The sequence below is a fragment of the Staurois parvus genome, unplaced genomic scaffold (assembly GCF_062004578.1).
Source record: "Staurois parvus isolate SC_StPar_1 unplaced genomic scaffold, SC_StPar_1.0 ptg000999l, whole genome shotgun sequence".
Lineage (NCBI taxonomy): Eukaryota > Metazoa > Chordata > Amphibia > Anura > Ranidae > Staurois > Staurois parvus.
In genome coordinates this window covers 466,838-485,317 of record NW_028318795.1, presented here as the reverse complement: position 1 = coordinate 485,317, position 18,480 = coordinate 466,838, and the positions used below count along the sequence as shown (strand labels likewise).

Below are 18,480 nucleotides of genomic sequence, written 5' to 3'. Positions count from 1 at the left end.
CAATAAAGTGGAATGTTTGGAGTGGAGCCGATTGGATCTCCTTTGTTCTCATCTATGCAGCACACGAGCCAGGCTGGCACCTACAGGAGGAGTTGTGCTTGGAGATTGGGAGTCTCTCTACCTTGAGCAGCATTAAACACAACCCTTGAAATTTCCAGTGTCAGGGAACCCCTGTTAAAGCTAAATTACAAGAATTCAGCAACTTTAGAAAAAGTGCAGGCAAAGTATGAATTAAGTCCAATTAGGTGCATGTCACCTACGGGATTTATCGCTTACTTATATGTGACAGGTATATTGCACTCCGAAAGGATACATTCTGGTTGTGAGAAGCACATAGATAAGCAATTCCCACCCCTCCCCTCTGCTGCCCATTACAGAAGCCTTCGTATTTTGTGAATGAGTTCACATATTACAAAGGCTCCTGTGAATGGGCAGCAGGAGGGGAAGGGAGGGACAGCATAGCAGTTCCAGTGACTCTGCTCTTGAAGGAACTGAGACCACAATTCGCAGTGTTGGAGCTTCAGAAATGATCTTCCTGGAGCACAATAAACCTTTCAGATGTGAATAATTGAGATAAGACTACTAGGCTGAAGGCACCTCCTTAGACTTAACGCATGGCATGGCCGCAGGTTTTACAAAGTAGCTGAATTCCAGGAATTCAGCTTTAATATTTACAAAACCTTCAGCTCACAGTACATTAGCATGACAGTAGGAGGGAAGAATGCTTCTTACAATTATGGTCGGTGGGAAAAATCTCATCCTTACGGACAGCTAAAATAATAATTTGTGTCAGTGGTTACTTATCCGAGAGTCAAAAATTGCTCATTGCTCAAGGAAACCCTAACAACTTCTAGAAGAACCCTAAGGTTCCATGGAACCTTGCTTGAGAAAAGCCGTGTTAGATGTTGAACATAATGGAGGGCCTGTAGAACATGACGATTGTAATGGCTATAAGGGATTACTGTAGTCAATGTGGTTGCATGACTTAATATTGGTTGACGTTGCTGTAAAATATGTTTTTTTTTTTATGGTGGCTGTAAAATACAATGGCGTTCATCCCAGCTGAGGAACTTGAGGGTGACCTGTATGCCTAAAGGGCCTGATAGTAGTCATGGTTGTTGTTGATGCCTGATAGTGGTCATGGTTGTTGGTGATCCCTGATAGTGGTCATGGTTGTTGGTGAGGCCTGATAGTGGTCATGGTTGTTGGTGATGCCTGATAGTGGTCATGGTTGTTGGTGAGGCCTGATAGTGGTCATGGTCGTTGGTGAGGCCTGATAGTGGTCATGGTTGTTGGTGAGGTCTGATATTGGTCATGGTCGTTGGTGAGGCCTGATATTGGTCATGGTCGTTGGTGAGGCCTGATAGTGGTCATGGTCGTTGGTGATGCCTGATAGTGGTCATGGTTGTTGGTGAGGCCTGATAGTGGTCATGGTCGTTGGTGATGCCTGATAGTGGTCATGGTTGTTGGTGAGGCCTGATAGTGGTCATGGTTGTTGGTGAGGCCTGATAGTGGTCATGGTTGTTGGTGAGGCCTGATAGTGGTCATGGTCGTTGGTGAGGCCTGATAGTGGTCATGGTCATTGGTGATGCCTGATAGTGGTCATGGTTGTTGGTGAGGCCTGATAGTGGTCATGGTCGTTGGTGATGCCTGATAGTGGTCATGGTTGTTGGTGAGGCCTGATAGTGGTCATGGTTGTTGAAGGGGCCTGATGGAGGTCACAATAGTAAACTATAAGACAGAATCCAATTCACAATGGCTAAAGGAGATGCTGGTCATATTGATCGGAGGGAATTTTCACTAGATAACTGTATCGGTAGTATGACATTTTACATACTGACCAGTTTAATGTTTTTATCTTTAATTTAACAGCTGCAGGGACTCTGGGAAACAAATCCCAGCCCACTACACAGGACCCCCAAACCTCTCTGATTCTGATAGAGAACCTCCAGGACAGCTGCACTTTGGACATGTTAAACCTTGTGCTGGAGAATATCAGTGGTAAGAGTAAGAAGACCGACTTCAAGGTGGAGAGAATTCCAGAGAAACAATGTGCTGTCATCACCTTCCTGTGTGATATCGGTGAGAACCAACCCAAAGCCCTTCCCTTATGGTGTAATATGCAGGTATATCAATACAAGGGCAATAAATGTCTGTAATTGGATCTTAACTCCGTCACTCCTGAGGGTAAAACAAATCTAAATGCCTAAGCACAATTTTGCAACGTTGACATGTGTTAGTAAAACCGTCCGTATCATCGCAACTACTTTGTACATCTGGGTGGATTATACCGCAATTTTTTCAGGACAAATTGGGCTTTCATTTGGTGGTAAATGGAAATGGATATCTCCTGATTTTTTTTCTTATCAAAAGGAAAACTGGCCCAAAATAGAAAAAAAAAAATATTTTTTTTTGATTTAGCTGTGTGTTTCTTGTTACTACCATAACCTACCACCAAAGAACAACCCAAAATACATTTTCCAGCTCTTGACGATCGCAGCGATACCATATATGTGTATGTTATTTGTTGTTTGTACCCGGAGTACAGCCCAGAAACAATAGTGCGCATTTTGTTTTTGTTTGTTTTTTTTACCTAAAACACACTGACATTAACATTAATTGACACTGATACCAATTTTTTTTTAAATCCTGACCTTTGACCCTGACCTTTGACTCAAACACTTGCCCTGGCACTGAACTAGATCAAACCTTGGTCTAGGTATTTTTCCTTATTTTTTAATATATATTTATCTTCTTATTTTTTACAAACATTTTTTTTTCTCTATGCCAGGAGTTAGAGAGATACAATGTATAATAGAATGTATATAATGATACAATGTATAATAGAATGTATATAATGATACAATGTATAATGGAATGTATATAATGATACAATGTATAATAGAATATATAATGATACAATGTATAATAGGATGTATATAAAGATACAATTTATAATAGGATGTATATAATAATACAATGTATAATAGGATGTATATAATGATACAATGTATAATAGAATGTATATAATGATACAATGTATAATAGAATATATAATGATACAATGTATAATAGGATGTATATAAAGATACAATGTATAATAGGATGTATATAATAATACAATGTATAATAGAATGTATATAATGATACAATGTATAATAGAATGTATATAATGATACAATGTATAATAGAATGTATATATTGATACAATATATCTCAATTCTCCATTCATAACGAGAGAAAAAAACAAGGGGTCCAGGCTGTACAGTGACTGATATCTCTGATAGCCAATCGGAGGCTATCACAGCGATCATGTGACCCGGAATCGTGAGTCCCAGGTTCCGATCGTTAGAATGGGACCTGGGGTTCTTAGTGACACCGCGGTCTCTGTGCTGGGAGCTCGCCGAGCGGCACGCTCCCACCACAAAGACACGTACGCAAATATGTGGCCCCCACGGAAGAAAGCCCAGTTCCGTGAGGCCGCATATTTGTGTGACGTCGGCGTCAAGGGGTTAAAAAACAATTTGTAAGTATTGCGGTTCTCAATGTGTTTTATTTTTCTATTCATAATCAAACAGTTCTTCGTTGTATTCCGCTGTTTATGCCTAGAACCGTAGACGTACTAAAAAAAAAAATGAACTCGGAGCTCAATAGTTTTAAAACATTCCTTTGCTAAGGTACCCAAAGTCCTGAGATGCCAGTTCCCGATCCTAGTCCTGGTGGCCTAGAGTCACCCCCTGGGTGGGACTTTTCAGGACACGTCTGCTATGGACAGTTATTTCTAGTACCAGGACTATGATGGCTGAAAAGTGCCAACGAAAAAATACAATGAAGTCATATGGAGGGAAACCAACGAAATAATTTGGCAATGTAAATCATTCATAAATCAGCTCTGCAAAAAGATATAATACTTCGGTCACAATGGATTGTGGGACCTTGCTTCAAATGGTAGAGCTTTTGTAACGCACACAGCAACTCGCTTCTTTATTTTTCAGGGCCGTTTCAGCCCACTTTTATTTAAATGACAGTTCAATAACATAAGAGGTTTCCCACACAGGGGTATCCAACATCAATATAAACAATCTTCCTCTGGCCTTTCTCTTCAGGCTTACGTCTGTCTCCTGCAGACTCCTTCAAAAATGGCCCTCGCACACAGCTACTCCGGAGTAGCCCCTTGCTGCTTTTGGCTCCCACCTCTCCTAGGTGAAGCCCACCTGTTGAGATCCGCCAGGTGGTGCCTCAGGCTGCCAACTGACAGACCTACCCAGAGCGTGGGGTCTAAGCCCGGGCTGTGCTTTCACCAGGGCCCCTGATGGTGGGGATGGACTTGAAACAGTCCCGAGCCAGGTCACGACCTCCGAGCAGGCCCACCAGTGGCTGAGGAGACCTCCGGGGACGTATGCAGGTACCGGGAGAGCCACAGGAGCAGGCAGAGTAGTCAGGGCAATCCGGGTCAATCACAGGAGCAGGCAGCATAGTCAGGGCAATCCGGGTCAATCACAGGGGCAGGCAGCGTAGTCAGGGTCAAAACAGGGTCACTAGACGGGTGCAGGAACTTCAGAATCACAGATAGACCTTGCGGCAATTACTGACAGTGCAGGGCATCTTTAAATAGTGCGCCCTGCACTGTCATTGGCCGCCCAGGACGTGCCCCCGGGCTGTCATTGGCCGCCCGAGGCGCGCCCGCGGCTTCCACTGCGCATGCGCGGCGTCCTGTCATCCGCGGCTCGCCGGGACCTGGTGCCTGTGTCCCGGCGTGAGCCGTTGCCAGCGTGCATGCGCCGGCCGACAGGATGCCGCGATCCCTGACATTGCCCCCCCCCTATGGGCACCCTCCGGGAGCCCCACTGATCTCTCCACTGCGGGTGGCCACGAAAAAATTCCCGGATGAGCCTGGGGGCGTGAACATTCTGGATGGGTTCCCAAGAGTTCTCCTCAGGGCCATAACCCTTCCATTTTATCAGGAACTGCGTCTGGCCCCCCCTCTTTCGGCCACTGAGGATAGTCTCCACTTCATATTCCTCCTGGTCACTTATGGTGACTGCCTCGGGAGGTCTGGATTCACGGTCCGGGAAGGGATCCGGTCTGGATGGCTTCAGGAGAGACACTTGGAACACAGGATGTATTTTGAAGGTTCGCGGAAGCTCGAGTTCGTAGGCCACCTCGTTGACTACTCGTTTTACCGGAAATGGGCCAATGTACTTGGGTCCTAGCTTCCTCGAAGGACACAGCATCTTTAAGTTGGTCGTTGCCAGCCAGACCTGATCCCCTGGTTGAAGCAGTAACTCTCCTCTTCTTTTCCTGTCGAACGCCCTTTTACTGTCCTCTTGGGCTTTAGCAATGGCTTCCTGAATCGTTTTGTTATTGACAGAAAAGAAGTTCAAGATGTCTTGAGACGCCGGTACCGGATTTTCAGGCATCAGATCAGGGAGGAATGTGGGATGATACCCGTAATTGGAAAAGAACGGGGATTGACCCGTAGCTGAGTGATTCGAGTTGTTGTACGAGAATTCTGCGGAAGGCAACAACATCAGCCAGTCATCCTGAAGGTAGGATGTGTAGCATCGTAAGTACTGTTCCAGCGTTTGGTTGGTCCTCTCGGTTTGGCCGTTGGTCTGTGGATGGTAGGCGGATGAAAGCGACAGCTTGATTCCCAGTGCTTTACGCAAGGCGTTCCAGAACCTGGAGGTGAATTGGACTCCCCGATCTGACACTATATCTTCGGGAACCCCATGAAGCCTCACTACTTCCTTAATGAAGATCCGTGCCGTTTCTGGTGCTGATGGGGTCTTCTCCAGGGGTACAAAATGTGCCATCTTTGAGAAGCGGTCGACGATCACCATTATTGCTGTGTAGCCTTGGGATGGTGGGAGTTCGACCACAAAATCCATGGCTATCATCTGCCAGGCCCGTTTGGGTATAGGTAAAGGACGTAACAATCCCCATACCCTGCTCCTAGAGGGCTTGTTCCTTTGACAGGTGGGACAGGTCTGGACGTAACGCTCGCAATCCTTGATCATATCCGGCCACCAGAATGAGCACCGTAGTAGTTCCAGAGTTTTCGTAACCCCGAAGTGACCCGCCATTGGATGGTCGTGGCAGTGCCCTAGGACCAAGGTTTGCACTTCTTCTGGGACCATGATCCGGTCTTCCTTCCAAAACAGCCCACCGTGGTTCTGGAGGGGTGACCCAGACGGAACTGGTAGTCCTACAGAAGCATCGAGAAGTCGGGAGCGAAGCTCCGTTTGTAGAGCGAGGAAGCTTCTGGAAGGTAAGATGGTGTCAGGTACCACTGGGTCGTCGGGGTCCTCAAACATGCGGGACAGCGCGTCTGGTTTTGTATTCTTAGTACCGGGTCGGTACGTTATATGGAATGTAAATCGAGAAAAGAAAAGAGCCCATCTCACCTGGCGAGGTCTCAGTCGTTTTGCCGTTCTTAAATATTCAAGGTTTTTGTGATCTGTGAATATTAGGATTGGGTGTGTGGCTCCTTCCAGTAAGTACCTCCATTCTTCTAGAGCGGATTTAATGGCCAGGAGCTCCCGATCTCCAATGTCATAGTTACGTTCCGCCGGCGTCAACTTCCTGGAGAAGAACGCCACAGGGTGCAGTAGTTCCTTGGTACCATTCAGTTGGGACAGCACCGCTCCTACTGCGTTTTCGGAGGCGTCCACTTCCAAAACATATGGGAGAGAAGAATCCGGATGGCAGAGAATGGGAGCAGAAGTGAACAATTTCTTGAGCTTTTCGAATGCCGTTTGAGCTTCGGGAGTCCACTGAAAGCGGACCCCTTGTTTCGTCAGTTGCGTGATAGGGGAGACCAGACCGGAGAAGTTCCTAACAAACTTTCTATAAAAGTTAGAAAAGCCGATGAAACGCTGTACCCCCTTTTTGTCGGCGGGAATTGGCCAATCTAAGATCGCCGTGACTTTCTGGGGATCCATCGCGACCCCCGCGGAAGAGAGAACCAGTCCCAAGAACGTGATTTCGCGCTGTTCGAAACAGCACTTTTCTGCCTTAGCGTATAGCCCGTGTTGATGCAACCGTTCTAATACCCGTGACACGTGACCTCGATGAACCTCCAGTGAGGGGGAAAAAATTAGGATGTCATCCAAATAAACCACCACGAAAACATCGAGGAAATCACGAAAGACATCGTTGATAAAGTGCTGGAAGGTCGCCGGTGCATTACAGAGCCCAAATGGCATCACCAAATACTCATAGTGGCCGAATCTCGTACGGAAAGCCGTCTTCCACTCATCCCCCTCCCTGATACGAACAAAGTTATAGGCCCCCCGCAGGTCTAATTTAGTAAATATCGTTGCTGATCTCAATCTCTGGAGGAGCTCGGGGACTAGGGGTAAGGGATAACGATTCTTTACCGTTATTTTGTTCAGATCACGGTAGTCTATGCAGGGCCGTAACGATTTGTCCTTCTTCTCTACGAAGAACAGCCCGGCCCCGGCTGGGGATGTGGATGGATGAATAAATCCCTTCCGAAGGTTTTCGTCAATATATTCCCTCAGTACACCCGATTCCGTTTCAGACAAAGGAAAGATACGGCCGAACGAGATTTCAGACCCGGGTAGGAGGTCTATGGGGCAATCGTATGAATGGTGCGGAGGAAGAATGTCAGCTCCTCGCTTACTGAAAACGTCTAAAAAGTCATGGTAGGCCGGAGGAATAACCTGGGATAGATTGGTGTCGCCATCCAAGCACAGGAGGAACCGGGGAACCACGGATCCTGTGATGTGGCAGTGACTCAAACAGTAAGGTGACCGAAATTGAATTGTTCCCTTTTCCCAGTCAATCTGGGGGTTATGGGCCCTCAGCCAAGGAAGCCCCAGAATGACTGGAAAAAGGGGAGACGCGATGGCATCCAAACGGAGGAACTTTTGGTGATGGTCTGCCATTGTGGTGAAAATGGGTGGTGTCTCCTGGTCCACCACCCCAGATTTTATACTGGACCCATCTGCCAAGAAGATGTTGAACCCCCTTTCTTTGGTCTGGAGAGGGATTTTTTGCCGGTGGGCAAAAGTCAGATCGATAAAACAACTACAGGCTCCCGAGTCAACGATTGCGGTCACCGACAATGTTCCTCCGGGGAGCTGTAAAGACACAGGTATGGCCAGGTAACTTGACGGATCATCCCTTCCTGCAGGTAAAGTAAAAGAAAAGGACGTGGACTTACTCATTTTTGCAGGACAGGAGCGCACCTGGTGACCAGCTTCCCCGCAGTACAGACATAGGTTCTGTGATCGTCCCCTCTGACGTTCCTCGACCGATAAGTGGGAACGGGCCAGTCCCAGTTGCATGGGTTCCGGGTTGTCCCCTGATTCCGTGCTTCGCAGATGGTTCCCTGGGGCTGGAGCTGTGTCCCTCGGTGGAATCCATGCCACCCTTTGACCCTGGCTGCTCCTTTCCAGCCGACGTTCCCTTAATCTACGGTCAATTTGAATGGCCAACTCAATCAGTTTTTCCAGGGAGTCAGGTAGGCCTACTCGTGCTAGTTCGTCTTTGAGAGACTCAGATAGCCCGATGCGGAACTGGTGACATAAGGCCGCATCGTTCCATCTGGTGTCTCCCATGCAACGCCTAAAATCGGACGCGTATTCTTCGGCTCTCCGGCGGCCTTGCCGTAGAGAGTATAGGGTAGCCTCTGCGGAAGCAGCCCGCTGAGGGTCGTCATACAAAACAGCCATGGCCTGAAAGAACTCGGTCACGGAGTCAAGATGGGGGTCGTGCTTCTCCATCAGACAGTGAGCCCAAGCCTGGGGCTCATCCTGAAGGAGAGAGACTATAAACCCCACCTTGACGGTCTCGGTGGTGAACGTGCGGGGCTGCAAGTCGAAATACAGGGTGCAAGCGTTCCGGAAGGCTCGGAAGCGGCTCCGGTCACCACGGAATCGCTCCGGCAGGGGAACGCGGGGTTCAGGAGCTAGGGATGTGGCAACCGCTCCGGATGCCGGGAGGTTCGGCAGATGGAGGACTCTGAGCAGGGGGAGTCAGGGGGGCTAACGACTCCATGCGGTCCTCCAGTCGGGCGCAGCGACTGTGGAAATTCTGGAAAGCCTGGGTCAAAGTTGCCAGGTGCTGGCAAATATCCTCTAGGGACGCCGGTCCACTTCCTGGCTCTGTCATGGCCGCAAGGTACTGTTGAGATCCGCCAGGTGGTGCTTCAGGCTGCCAACTGGCAGACCTACCCAGAGTGTGGGGTCTAAGCCCGGGCTGTGCTTTCACCAGGGCCCCTGATGGTGGGGATGGACTTGAAACAGTCCCGGGCCAGGTCACGACCTCTGAACAGGCCCACCAGTGGCTGAGGAGACCTCCGGGGACGTATGCAGGTACCGGGAGAGCCAGATTTGAAGAGGATGGCGGCCCCAGCAGAGTGGTAACGGATCGCGGTCCCGTGGGGGTAAGCGGGGTACAGAATCGGCGGGCAAAGAGTAGTCGGGTCACACGCAGGATCAGCAGGATAAGTCAGTCCGTAGAATGGTCAGGGCAATCCGGGTCAATCACAGGAGCAGGCAGATTAGTCAGGGCAATCCGGGTCAATCCCAGGAGCAGGCAGCGTAGTCAGGGTCACTAGACGGGTGCAGGAACGGGTGCAGAATCACAGATAGACCTTGCGGCAATTACTGACAGTGCAGGGCATCTTTAAATAGTGCGCCCTGCACTGTCATTGGCCGCCCAGGACGCGCCCCCGGGCTGTCATTGGTCGCCCGAGGCGTGCCCGCGGCTTCCACTGCGCATGTGCGGCGTCCTGTCATCCGCGGCTCGCCGGGACCTGGTGCCTGTGTCCCGGCGTGAGCCGTTGCCAGCGCGCATGCGCCGGCCGACAGGACGCCGCGATCCCTGACACCACCTGACTTCAAGGCAGTGACCCCCTGCCTGCCAGGGTGGAGCCCTCCTGACTCCTGTCTGCTGAGGTGGAGCCCAGAACTCTGGTCCTGACTCTATGAAAAAGGCCTGCACACACCTGTGCAATCAGTCTCCTGGCCATTCCCAAAACCTGGTCCCAGGATTGGAGATTTCATCCCTCCCAGATCTCTTTGAAATCTCCAGGCTCCAGATCCCAAAACAGAACTTACAAACACAGGAGGAAACTGAAAAGCCACTTTGCTCCGTATCAAACACTTACCCTGGAGCCCCTCAACCTGCCTTGTTGAGAATCCCGGGTGACAGATCGCCACACTGTCACAGGATATATACAGTTTGTTTTGTTTTTGTTCGGCCAGCTTGTAAGGTAAGGCTTGGGAAAGGCATGTGGTCTAAATCCACTTCATTCTCAACTCTTGGGGTTTATTTAATAAAGCCGGAGGGTGCAAAATCAGGTCCACTTCTGCAGAGAGACCAATCAGCTTCCAGGTTTTATTGCCAAAGCTTAACCACCTCCCGTCCGGCCGTTGTATATAAACGGCCTCCCCGCCCCCTGCTTGTGCGCGCTCCCTGGGAGCGCGCAGCACTGTGATCCGGTGCCCGCTGTGTCCTCCTGGCACAGTGGAATACCGATCGTCAGACGGGACCTCTGTACGAGGTCCCGATCATGTGATCACTGTTTGGCCAATCAGTGATCACATGAAGAGTAGTAAGCAAGATGTCACTTCTGACATCATTGCTTACTACGTGTGAAATCTGTGAATGATCACAGAGGTCACATGGTACAGGGCCCTTCACAACAGCCTTGTACCATGTGACAAGCTGTGACCAATCACAGCTCACACAGTATTTCTCAATGGCGGCATGAATGCAGCCAGAGTGAAGGAGAAATTATTGCTTTTACAGCCTTTATGGGTGTAAAAGCAATCAAAGTAAAAAAAATAAAATCTTCATCACCCCCCACAAGTAGTACAGTGTCACCATGGTAACCCTGTAAATTTTTGGTTATAGCCTAATTTGGGTTTTGTTTTTTTTTACTTAATAGATAACGGAATACATTTTGGCCGAGATTTATGATGAAATATTTATTTGCAAAATTTTATAAGAAAAACACTTTTTTTCAAAATTTTTTGACATTTTCATTTACATAGCAAAAAAAATAAAAATCCCAGCGGTGAATAAATACCACCAAAATAAAGATTTATCTGTCTCAAAAAAAATGCTAAAAAATCCATATGGGTACAGTGTTGCATGACCGCGCAATTGTCATTCAAAGTGTGATAGCGCTGAAAGCTGAGAATTGGCCTGGGGGGAGGGGGGGAAAGTGTCCGGACTGGAAGGGGGTGAAAGTGTCCGGACTGGAAGGGGGGTGAAAGCGTCTGGACTGGAAGGGGGTGAAAGTATCCGGACTGGAAGGGGGTGAAAGTGTCCGGACTGGAAGGGGGGGAAAGTGTCCGGACTGGAAGAGGGGGAAAGTGTCCGGACTGGAAGGGGGGGGAAAGTGTCCGGACCGGAAGGGGGGGAAAGTGTCCGGACTGGAAGTGGTTAATTGAACAAACTGAAGTCAGAAGCTGATTGGCTGCGCCAGATTCTGAGTGCTCCAGTTTTAGTAAATCCACCCCCTTGCGTCCATTCTACATGGCTGGAACTGGCCTCCATAAGTGGGTTGGTGGGCTTCCGCTGTACATACAGTTTTTCTCAAACGTTTTCCTCTCCCGGCAAAAATCAGGACATTTTGGCATTGATGATGCAAATCTGACCTATCGTGCCAAGAATTGTCTTTTCTTGAAGGATGGTGATGATATGAAGCCATTTATGATCACATGGTTGTTTGGCTCCTTTTTGAATCCTAATGAGTACAGAAATCCCCCAAATGGCCCAGAAGTCTCCGCCCCCCAGATCAGAAGTCTCCGCCCCCTGGAATGTTGGGTCTTGGTACAGATACACAAGGGGACACACAGGGTACAATGGCAATTAAAGGTTCATTTCCCACATCTGTGGCTTTTTAAATTGCAATCAGTGTCTGTGTATGGTTGTTTTGAAGGAGCACAATATGATATTTGAACAAAAATGAGCTGCATGGTGGAGTTGCCAGAAAAAAGCCATTACTGCGTCCATGACTCAAAAAAAGTCAGGTTACAATATGGCAGCCACAGGGCCATCTGGGACAGTGACAACATGGCGGGGTTATATTAATATTAACCGCACCCAACTCCCCTGATGCCCACCCTGACCTCCTGTCCCTGAGCCATATATGGTCAGAGGGAGGGAATTATAAACTTGTAACCCCACTTCCTTTCACTGAGCCAACTATGCCCTCCTGTTCCCAAGCCTTACACTTGTCAGTGGGAGGGGTAAAGAGGTCCTGTCATTGGGGAGGGGATTAGAGACTGGCAACCCGGCCCCCTGACCTGACACTGAGCCCAACCCAACCTCCTGTTCCCGAGCCATATACCAGTCAGTGGGAGGGGGAAAGAGGACCTGTCATGGGGAGGGGATTAGAGATTGGTAAAACCCCCCCCCATTGCAGAGCCCACCCCACCCTCCTGTTCCTGAGCCATACACCAGTCAGTGGGAGTGGGAACCTGTCATGGGGGAAGGGAATTCAGAGGAGGTTAAACTAAAAGCCCAGAAGGGGAGGGGGGGGCAGAGAAGCTCATGAGGGGCAATAAAGTTTTAATTATACCCCACAACTAACTATGACTGACCTCTGGGGGTAGGGCCGTGGGGAGCAGTATACTGTATATAATATATATATAAATATATATTATGACCCCCCCAATCTATGACTGACCCCGGGGGTGTATTAATATCCCATAATACTCTGTACATTACCCCCACATATGACAATAGAGTTTATATGTGACCAAGGACGTAGCTACAGGGGTCGCAATTGTGACCCGACCCCATGCTCCAGGGAGCCCATGTAGCACCCCTGCACACCTGGATAGGAGGCGCTGTGGGGGCGGCATATAGAAGAACCATTTTCCTCCTGCATCCGCTGAATGCCTGCTTCTCCTCCTTTCCATCCCAAAGGCATTAGGCAGCTACAGGAGGAAAATGAGGGCATTGGCTCCTCCATATGTTGCCCTCACCACCCCTCTGCCTCTGGGCCCCAGGATCAGTGGGAAGGGCCTAGGCCAGGGGTAATGGGGGCCTTTCATGGTTTCTTGCACTGACGCCCTGAAGGTTCTAGCTACGCTTCTGGCGTACAGATAGAAAAAGGAAGGAAATGAACAGCTTAGAAGGGTACTGAAACTGGAGCATGCTCAGTAGATGACAAAAGCTAGCCTACACAATCTCAAGCTGCAGTGGGTACGCAGAGAAGCTGGTAGGGATGGCTGAAGGCAGGATCAACCAGGTATATTTCACTCTACACAAAATGAATGCTTTAGTGGCTGTGTGAGTATGCATTCTCTGTTATATAGCATTTCATAGGAGTTTTCCATAGTCTGGGTTTAATGACACCTTAACCTCTTGGCACCAGCTGCGTGCAAATGTGCGTCCTCCCGGTGTCTGGGCCTTAACCCCAAGCGGCCGCACAGAAAAACCTATGTGCGCCCTGCCCGCTCCCAGCACACAAGTCCGATATTCACGGAAAGGTCCTGATCTCCTCTTTCGATCGGGACCTTTCCTGATCATGTGACCGCCGTGACGGCGAATCACGGCGGTCACATTATCCTGAAACCCCACCCCGCCTCCCGGCTTCTGAAACCCTTAAAGGGGCGGGAGGTGGCGGCGCCAAGGGGTTAATATTGTCAATTGATCAATAATAAAACATAATAATTATTTTTCCTCATCAAAGATAAAGAAAGTGAAGGGCAATCTAAAACTTTAGAGGTGTCCCCAGAAGGAGAGATAGGGGGAAATCCTCCAGTGGGGACAATTGTCAAAGCTAAGATGGGAAACCCCTCACTTTGCGAGATTTCCTCCTACCTCCCTGTGACGGGAGTGACTTTGGGTGGGGGGCCCATGGAACACAGCCCCCTTTGGAGGGGTGGGGAGACCCCTGTCTCAGCTCCCCATATCCCTCTTATGTGTAAGTCACCCTGTGCCTGTTGGGGGTACAGGGTGGAATGTCCTGATATTGTGTAGACATGTATAGGTGGGGTGGGGGGGTTGTTCATTGTATACTGCCATGTGGTGCATCCCATTGTTCTATTGCTTGTCTTGCTTGGGAGCAAACTATTATGGGATGTATGTGTTTGTGTATTGGCTTGGTGGGGGGTGTCTGCTGATGTGTCTCTGGTTGCTAGATTTGGTTGGCCCCGCCCTGTGTCCATATGCAGGGAGGGGGGTTGTTCCCTTGAATGTTTATATCTTGTATTGGTGTTAAAATAAAGCAGTTTATTTCCTGGTTTCCTTCAAGTCTGGTGGTCTCTAGTCTTGTATGGTCAGCGGTGGTGTCCGTGGATCTGTGTTCGGACAGGGAAGCAGGATTTTAACGGAAATACCCTAGTGCAGTGGGGGTCCGGTTCCGTTACACTCCCGTTTTATCTATGTGACCGGAAGCCTACGTAAACGGCTGATCCTCTGGTGTCTGACTATGAAAGATTTTCTGAAGCCAATAGAAAAGCAGAATACAAAATTCAAGATAGAGGAAGCAGCATCACCAATATACGATGTATCCTGCTCTGCATTCAGGTTCATTTATCGGTCGATCAACCAATTTTTTTTTTTTTTACCAGATATTTCAAAAACTGTTAAAAACCTTTCAAGAAACTCCAAATTTTGGAAATTTAAAGTGAAGCCTCTGGAAGAAACTAGATCGATCAGGGTTGAAGGTCTCCCCCTCAACATAGCTGAGGACTACATCAGCCTATATTTTGAGAACCCGAAGCATGGCGTTCCTGGAAGTACGGAGGATATTGTCATTCCTGACAAGGGCGCCGCAGTGGTGACGTTCTCCACCGTGGAAGGTAAGTCGCGTTTCATGCCGGACAGCACCGGGTGCTCTGATTCCAGGACTGCACACATGCCCGGGATGGAGATGATTGGCCATTTATGATCATGAATTATAATGAATCTTTCTGAAGATCTCCGGCTAAAACAAAGCATTTCTCTATCAATTCCCCATATTAGTCCCCCCCAAAAATAAATCGCATTATTGTTTGATGTCATTTAGGTACGACGTAGCGGAAGTCGCACACTAATTACAAGAGACATTCATTTCTGGTATTTAGCAACAACGTATCAGTTTTACATCCCAGACTCCTTCACTAAAGGGAACTGCAACCAGCTCCCCCATAACAAATATTAATAATCAAACGTACGGGGGGTTGGATGCAATAATGATCTAGAGCAGCGGTCTCCAACCTGAGGCCCTTTGCCTGCCTTTATCTGGCCCTTGGGACACTATTCCATCTACTGCCACCAACGATGGGCCACTATTCCTTCCACTGATACCAATGATGGGGCACTATTCCTCCCTCTGACACCAATGATGGGGCACTATTCCTCCCACTGACACCAATGATGGGGCACTATTCCTCCCACTGATACCAATGATGGGGCACTATTCCTCCCACTGCCACCAATGATGGGCCACTATTCCTCCCACTGCCACCAATGATGGGGCACTATTCCTCCCACTGATACCAATGATGGGGCACTATTCCTCCCACTGACACCAATGATGGGGCACTATTCCTCCCACTGACACCAATGATGGGGCACTATTCCTCCCACTGACACCAATGATGGGGCACTATTCCTCCCACTGACACCAACGATGGGACACTGCTCCTCCCACCGACACCAACGACGGGGCGATCTTCCTCCCACTGACACCAATGATGGGACACTATTCCTCCCACTGACACCAATGATGGGACACAATTCCATCTACTGCCACCAATGATGGGGCACTATTCCTCCCACTGACACCAATGATGGGGAATATTCCTCCCACTGACACCAATGATGGGGCACTATTCCTCCCACTGACACCAATGATGGGGCACTATTCCTCCCACTGACACCAATGATGGGGCACTATTCCGCCCACTGACACCAATGATGGGACACTATTCCTTCCACTGATACCAATGATGGGGCACTATTCTTCCCACTGACACCAATGATGGGGCACTATTCCTCTCACTGACACCAATGATGGGGCACTATTCCTCCCACTGACACAAACGATGGGACACTGCTCCTCCCACCGACACCAACGACGGGGCGATCTTCCTCCCACCGACACCAACGACGGGGCACTGCTCCTCCCACCGACACCAAAGACGGGGCGCTATTCCTCCCACTGACACCAATGATGGGGCACTATTCCTCTCACTGATACCAATGATGGGCACTATTCCTCCCACCGACACCAACGACGGGGCGCTATTCCTCCCACTGACACCAATGATGGGGCACTATTCCTCCCACTGACACCAATGATGGGGCACTATTCCTCCCACTAACACCAATGATGGGGCGCTATTCCTCCCACCGACACCAACGACGGGGCACTGCTCCTCCCACCGACACCAACGACGGGGCACTGCTCCTCCCACCGACACCAACGACGGGGCGCTCTTCCTCCCACCGACACCAACGATGGGGCACTATTCCTCCCACCGACGGGGAGCTATTCCTCCCACGACACCAACGACGAGGCGCTATTCCTCCCACCGACACCAACGACTGGGCGCTATTCCTCCCACCGACGGGGCGCTATTCCTCCCACCGACGGGGCGCTATTCCTCCCACCAACACCAATGACGGGGCGCTATTCCTCCCACCAACACCAATGATGGGGCGCTATTCCTCCCACCAACACCAATGATGGGGCACTATTCCTCCCACTGATACCAATGATGGGGCACTATTCCTGCCACTGACACCAATGATGGGGCGCTATTCCTCCCACTGACACCAATGATGGGGGACTATTCCTCCCGCTGACACCAATGATGGGACACTATTTCTCCCGCTGACACCAATGATGGGGCACTATTCCTTCCACTGACACCAATGATGGGGACCTATTCCTCCACTGACACCAATGATGGGGCACTATTCCTTCCGCTGACACCAATGATGGGGCACTATTCCCCCCACTGACACCTATGATGGGGCACTATTCCTCCCACTGACACCAATGATGGGGCACTATTCCTCCCACTGACACCAATGATGGGGCACTATTCCTCCCACTGACACCAATGATGGGGCACTATTCCTCCCACTGACACCAATGATGGGGCACTATTCCTCCCACTGACACCAATGATGGGGCACTATTCCTCCCACTGACATCAATGATGGGACACTATTCCTCCCACTGACACCAATGATGGGCCACTATTCCGTCAACTGCCACCAACGATGGGCCACTATTCCTCCCACTGATACCAATGATGGGCCACTATTCCTTCCACTGACACCAGTGATGGGGCACTATTCCTCCCACTGACACCAATGATGGGGCACTATTCCTCCCACTGACACCAATGATGGGCCACTATTCCGTCAACTGCCACAAATGATGGGGCACTATTCCTCCCACTGATACCAATGATGGGCCACTATTCCTTCCACTGACACCAGTGATGGGACACTATTCCGTCCACTGACACCAATGATGGGGCACTATTCCGTCCACTGACACCAATGATGGGCACTATTCCTCCCACTGACACCAATGATGGGGCACTATTCCTCCCACTGACACCAATGATGGGCCACTATTCCTTCCACTGACACCAATGATGGGGCACTATTCCTCCCACTGACACCAATGATGGGGCACTATTCCTCCCACTGACACCAATGATGGGGCACTATTCCTGCCACTGATACCAATGATGGGGCACTATTCCTTCCACTGACACCAATGATGGGGCACTATTCCTCCCACTGACACCAATGATGGGGCACTATTCCTGCCACTGATACCAATGATGGGGCAGCATTCCTTCCACTGACACCAATGATGGGGCACTATTCCTCCCACTGACACCAATGATGGGGCACTATTCCTCCCACTGACACCAATGATGGGCACTATTCCTCCCACTGACACCAATGATGGGGCACTATTCCTCCCACTGACACCAATGATGGAGCACTATTCCTTCCACTGATACCAATGATGGGGCACTTCCTCCCACTGACACCAATGATGGGGCACTATTCCTCCCACTGACACCAATGATGGGACACTATTCCTCCCATTGACACCAATTATGGGACACTATTCCTCCCACTGACACCAATGATGGGGCACTATTCCTCCCACTGACACCAATGATGGGGCACTATTCCTCCCACTGACACCAATGATGGGGCACTTCGTCCCACTGACACCAATGATGGGGCACTATTCCTCCCACTGATTCCAATGATGGGACACTATTCCTCCCACTGACACCAATGATGGGGCACTATTCCTCCCACTGACACCAATGATGGGGCACTATTCCCCCCACTGACACCAATACTGGGACACTATTCCATTGGAGGAGGGATTGGCGGAGAAGATTTGTGCTAGGAGGGACTGCGGGGATATGTGTTATGAGGAGGGATGGGGGTAGGAATTTTGCTAGGAAGGGTAATCTTTGCAAAAAGGGGGGTAATTTATGCTAGGAGAAGAGA

General features: G+C 49.6%; 1 protein-coding gene across 1 annotated transcript in view; it reads left to right on the top strand.

Moving 5' to 3' along the window:
- The window catches only part of LOC149441365 (protein mono-ADP-ribosyltransferase PARP14-like), a 107,999-nt gene that overhangs the window by 26,990 nt on the left and 62,529 nt on the right, over positions 1–18,480 (top strand). Inside the window, exons 3-4 of the mRNA XM_089657433.1 lie at positions 1,873–2,082; positions 14,568–14,798. Of these exons, the coding sequence (XP_089513559.1) occupies positions 1,873–2,082; positions 14,568–14,798 (441 nt within the window). The remainder of the gene's footprint in view (positions 1–1,872; positions 2,083–14,567; positions 14,799–18,480) is intronic.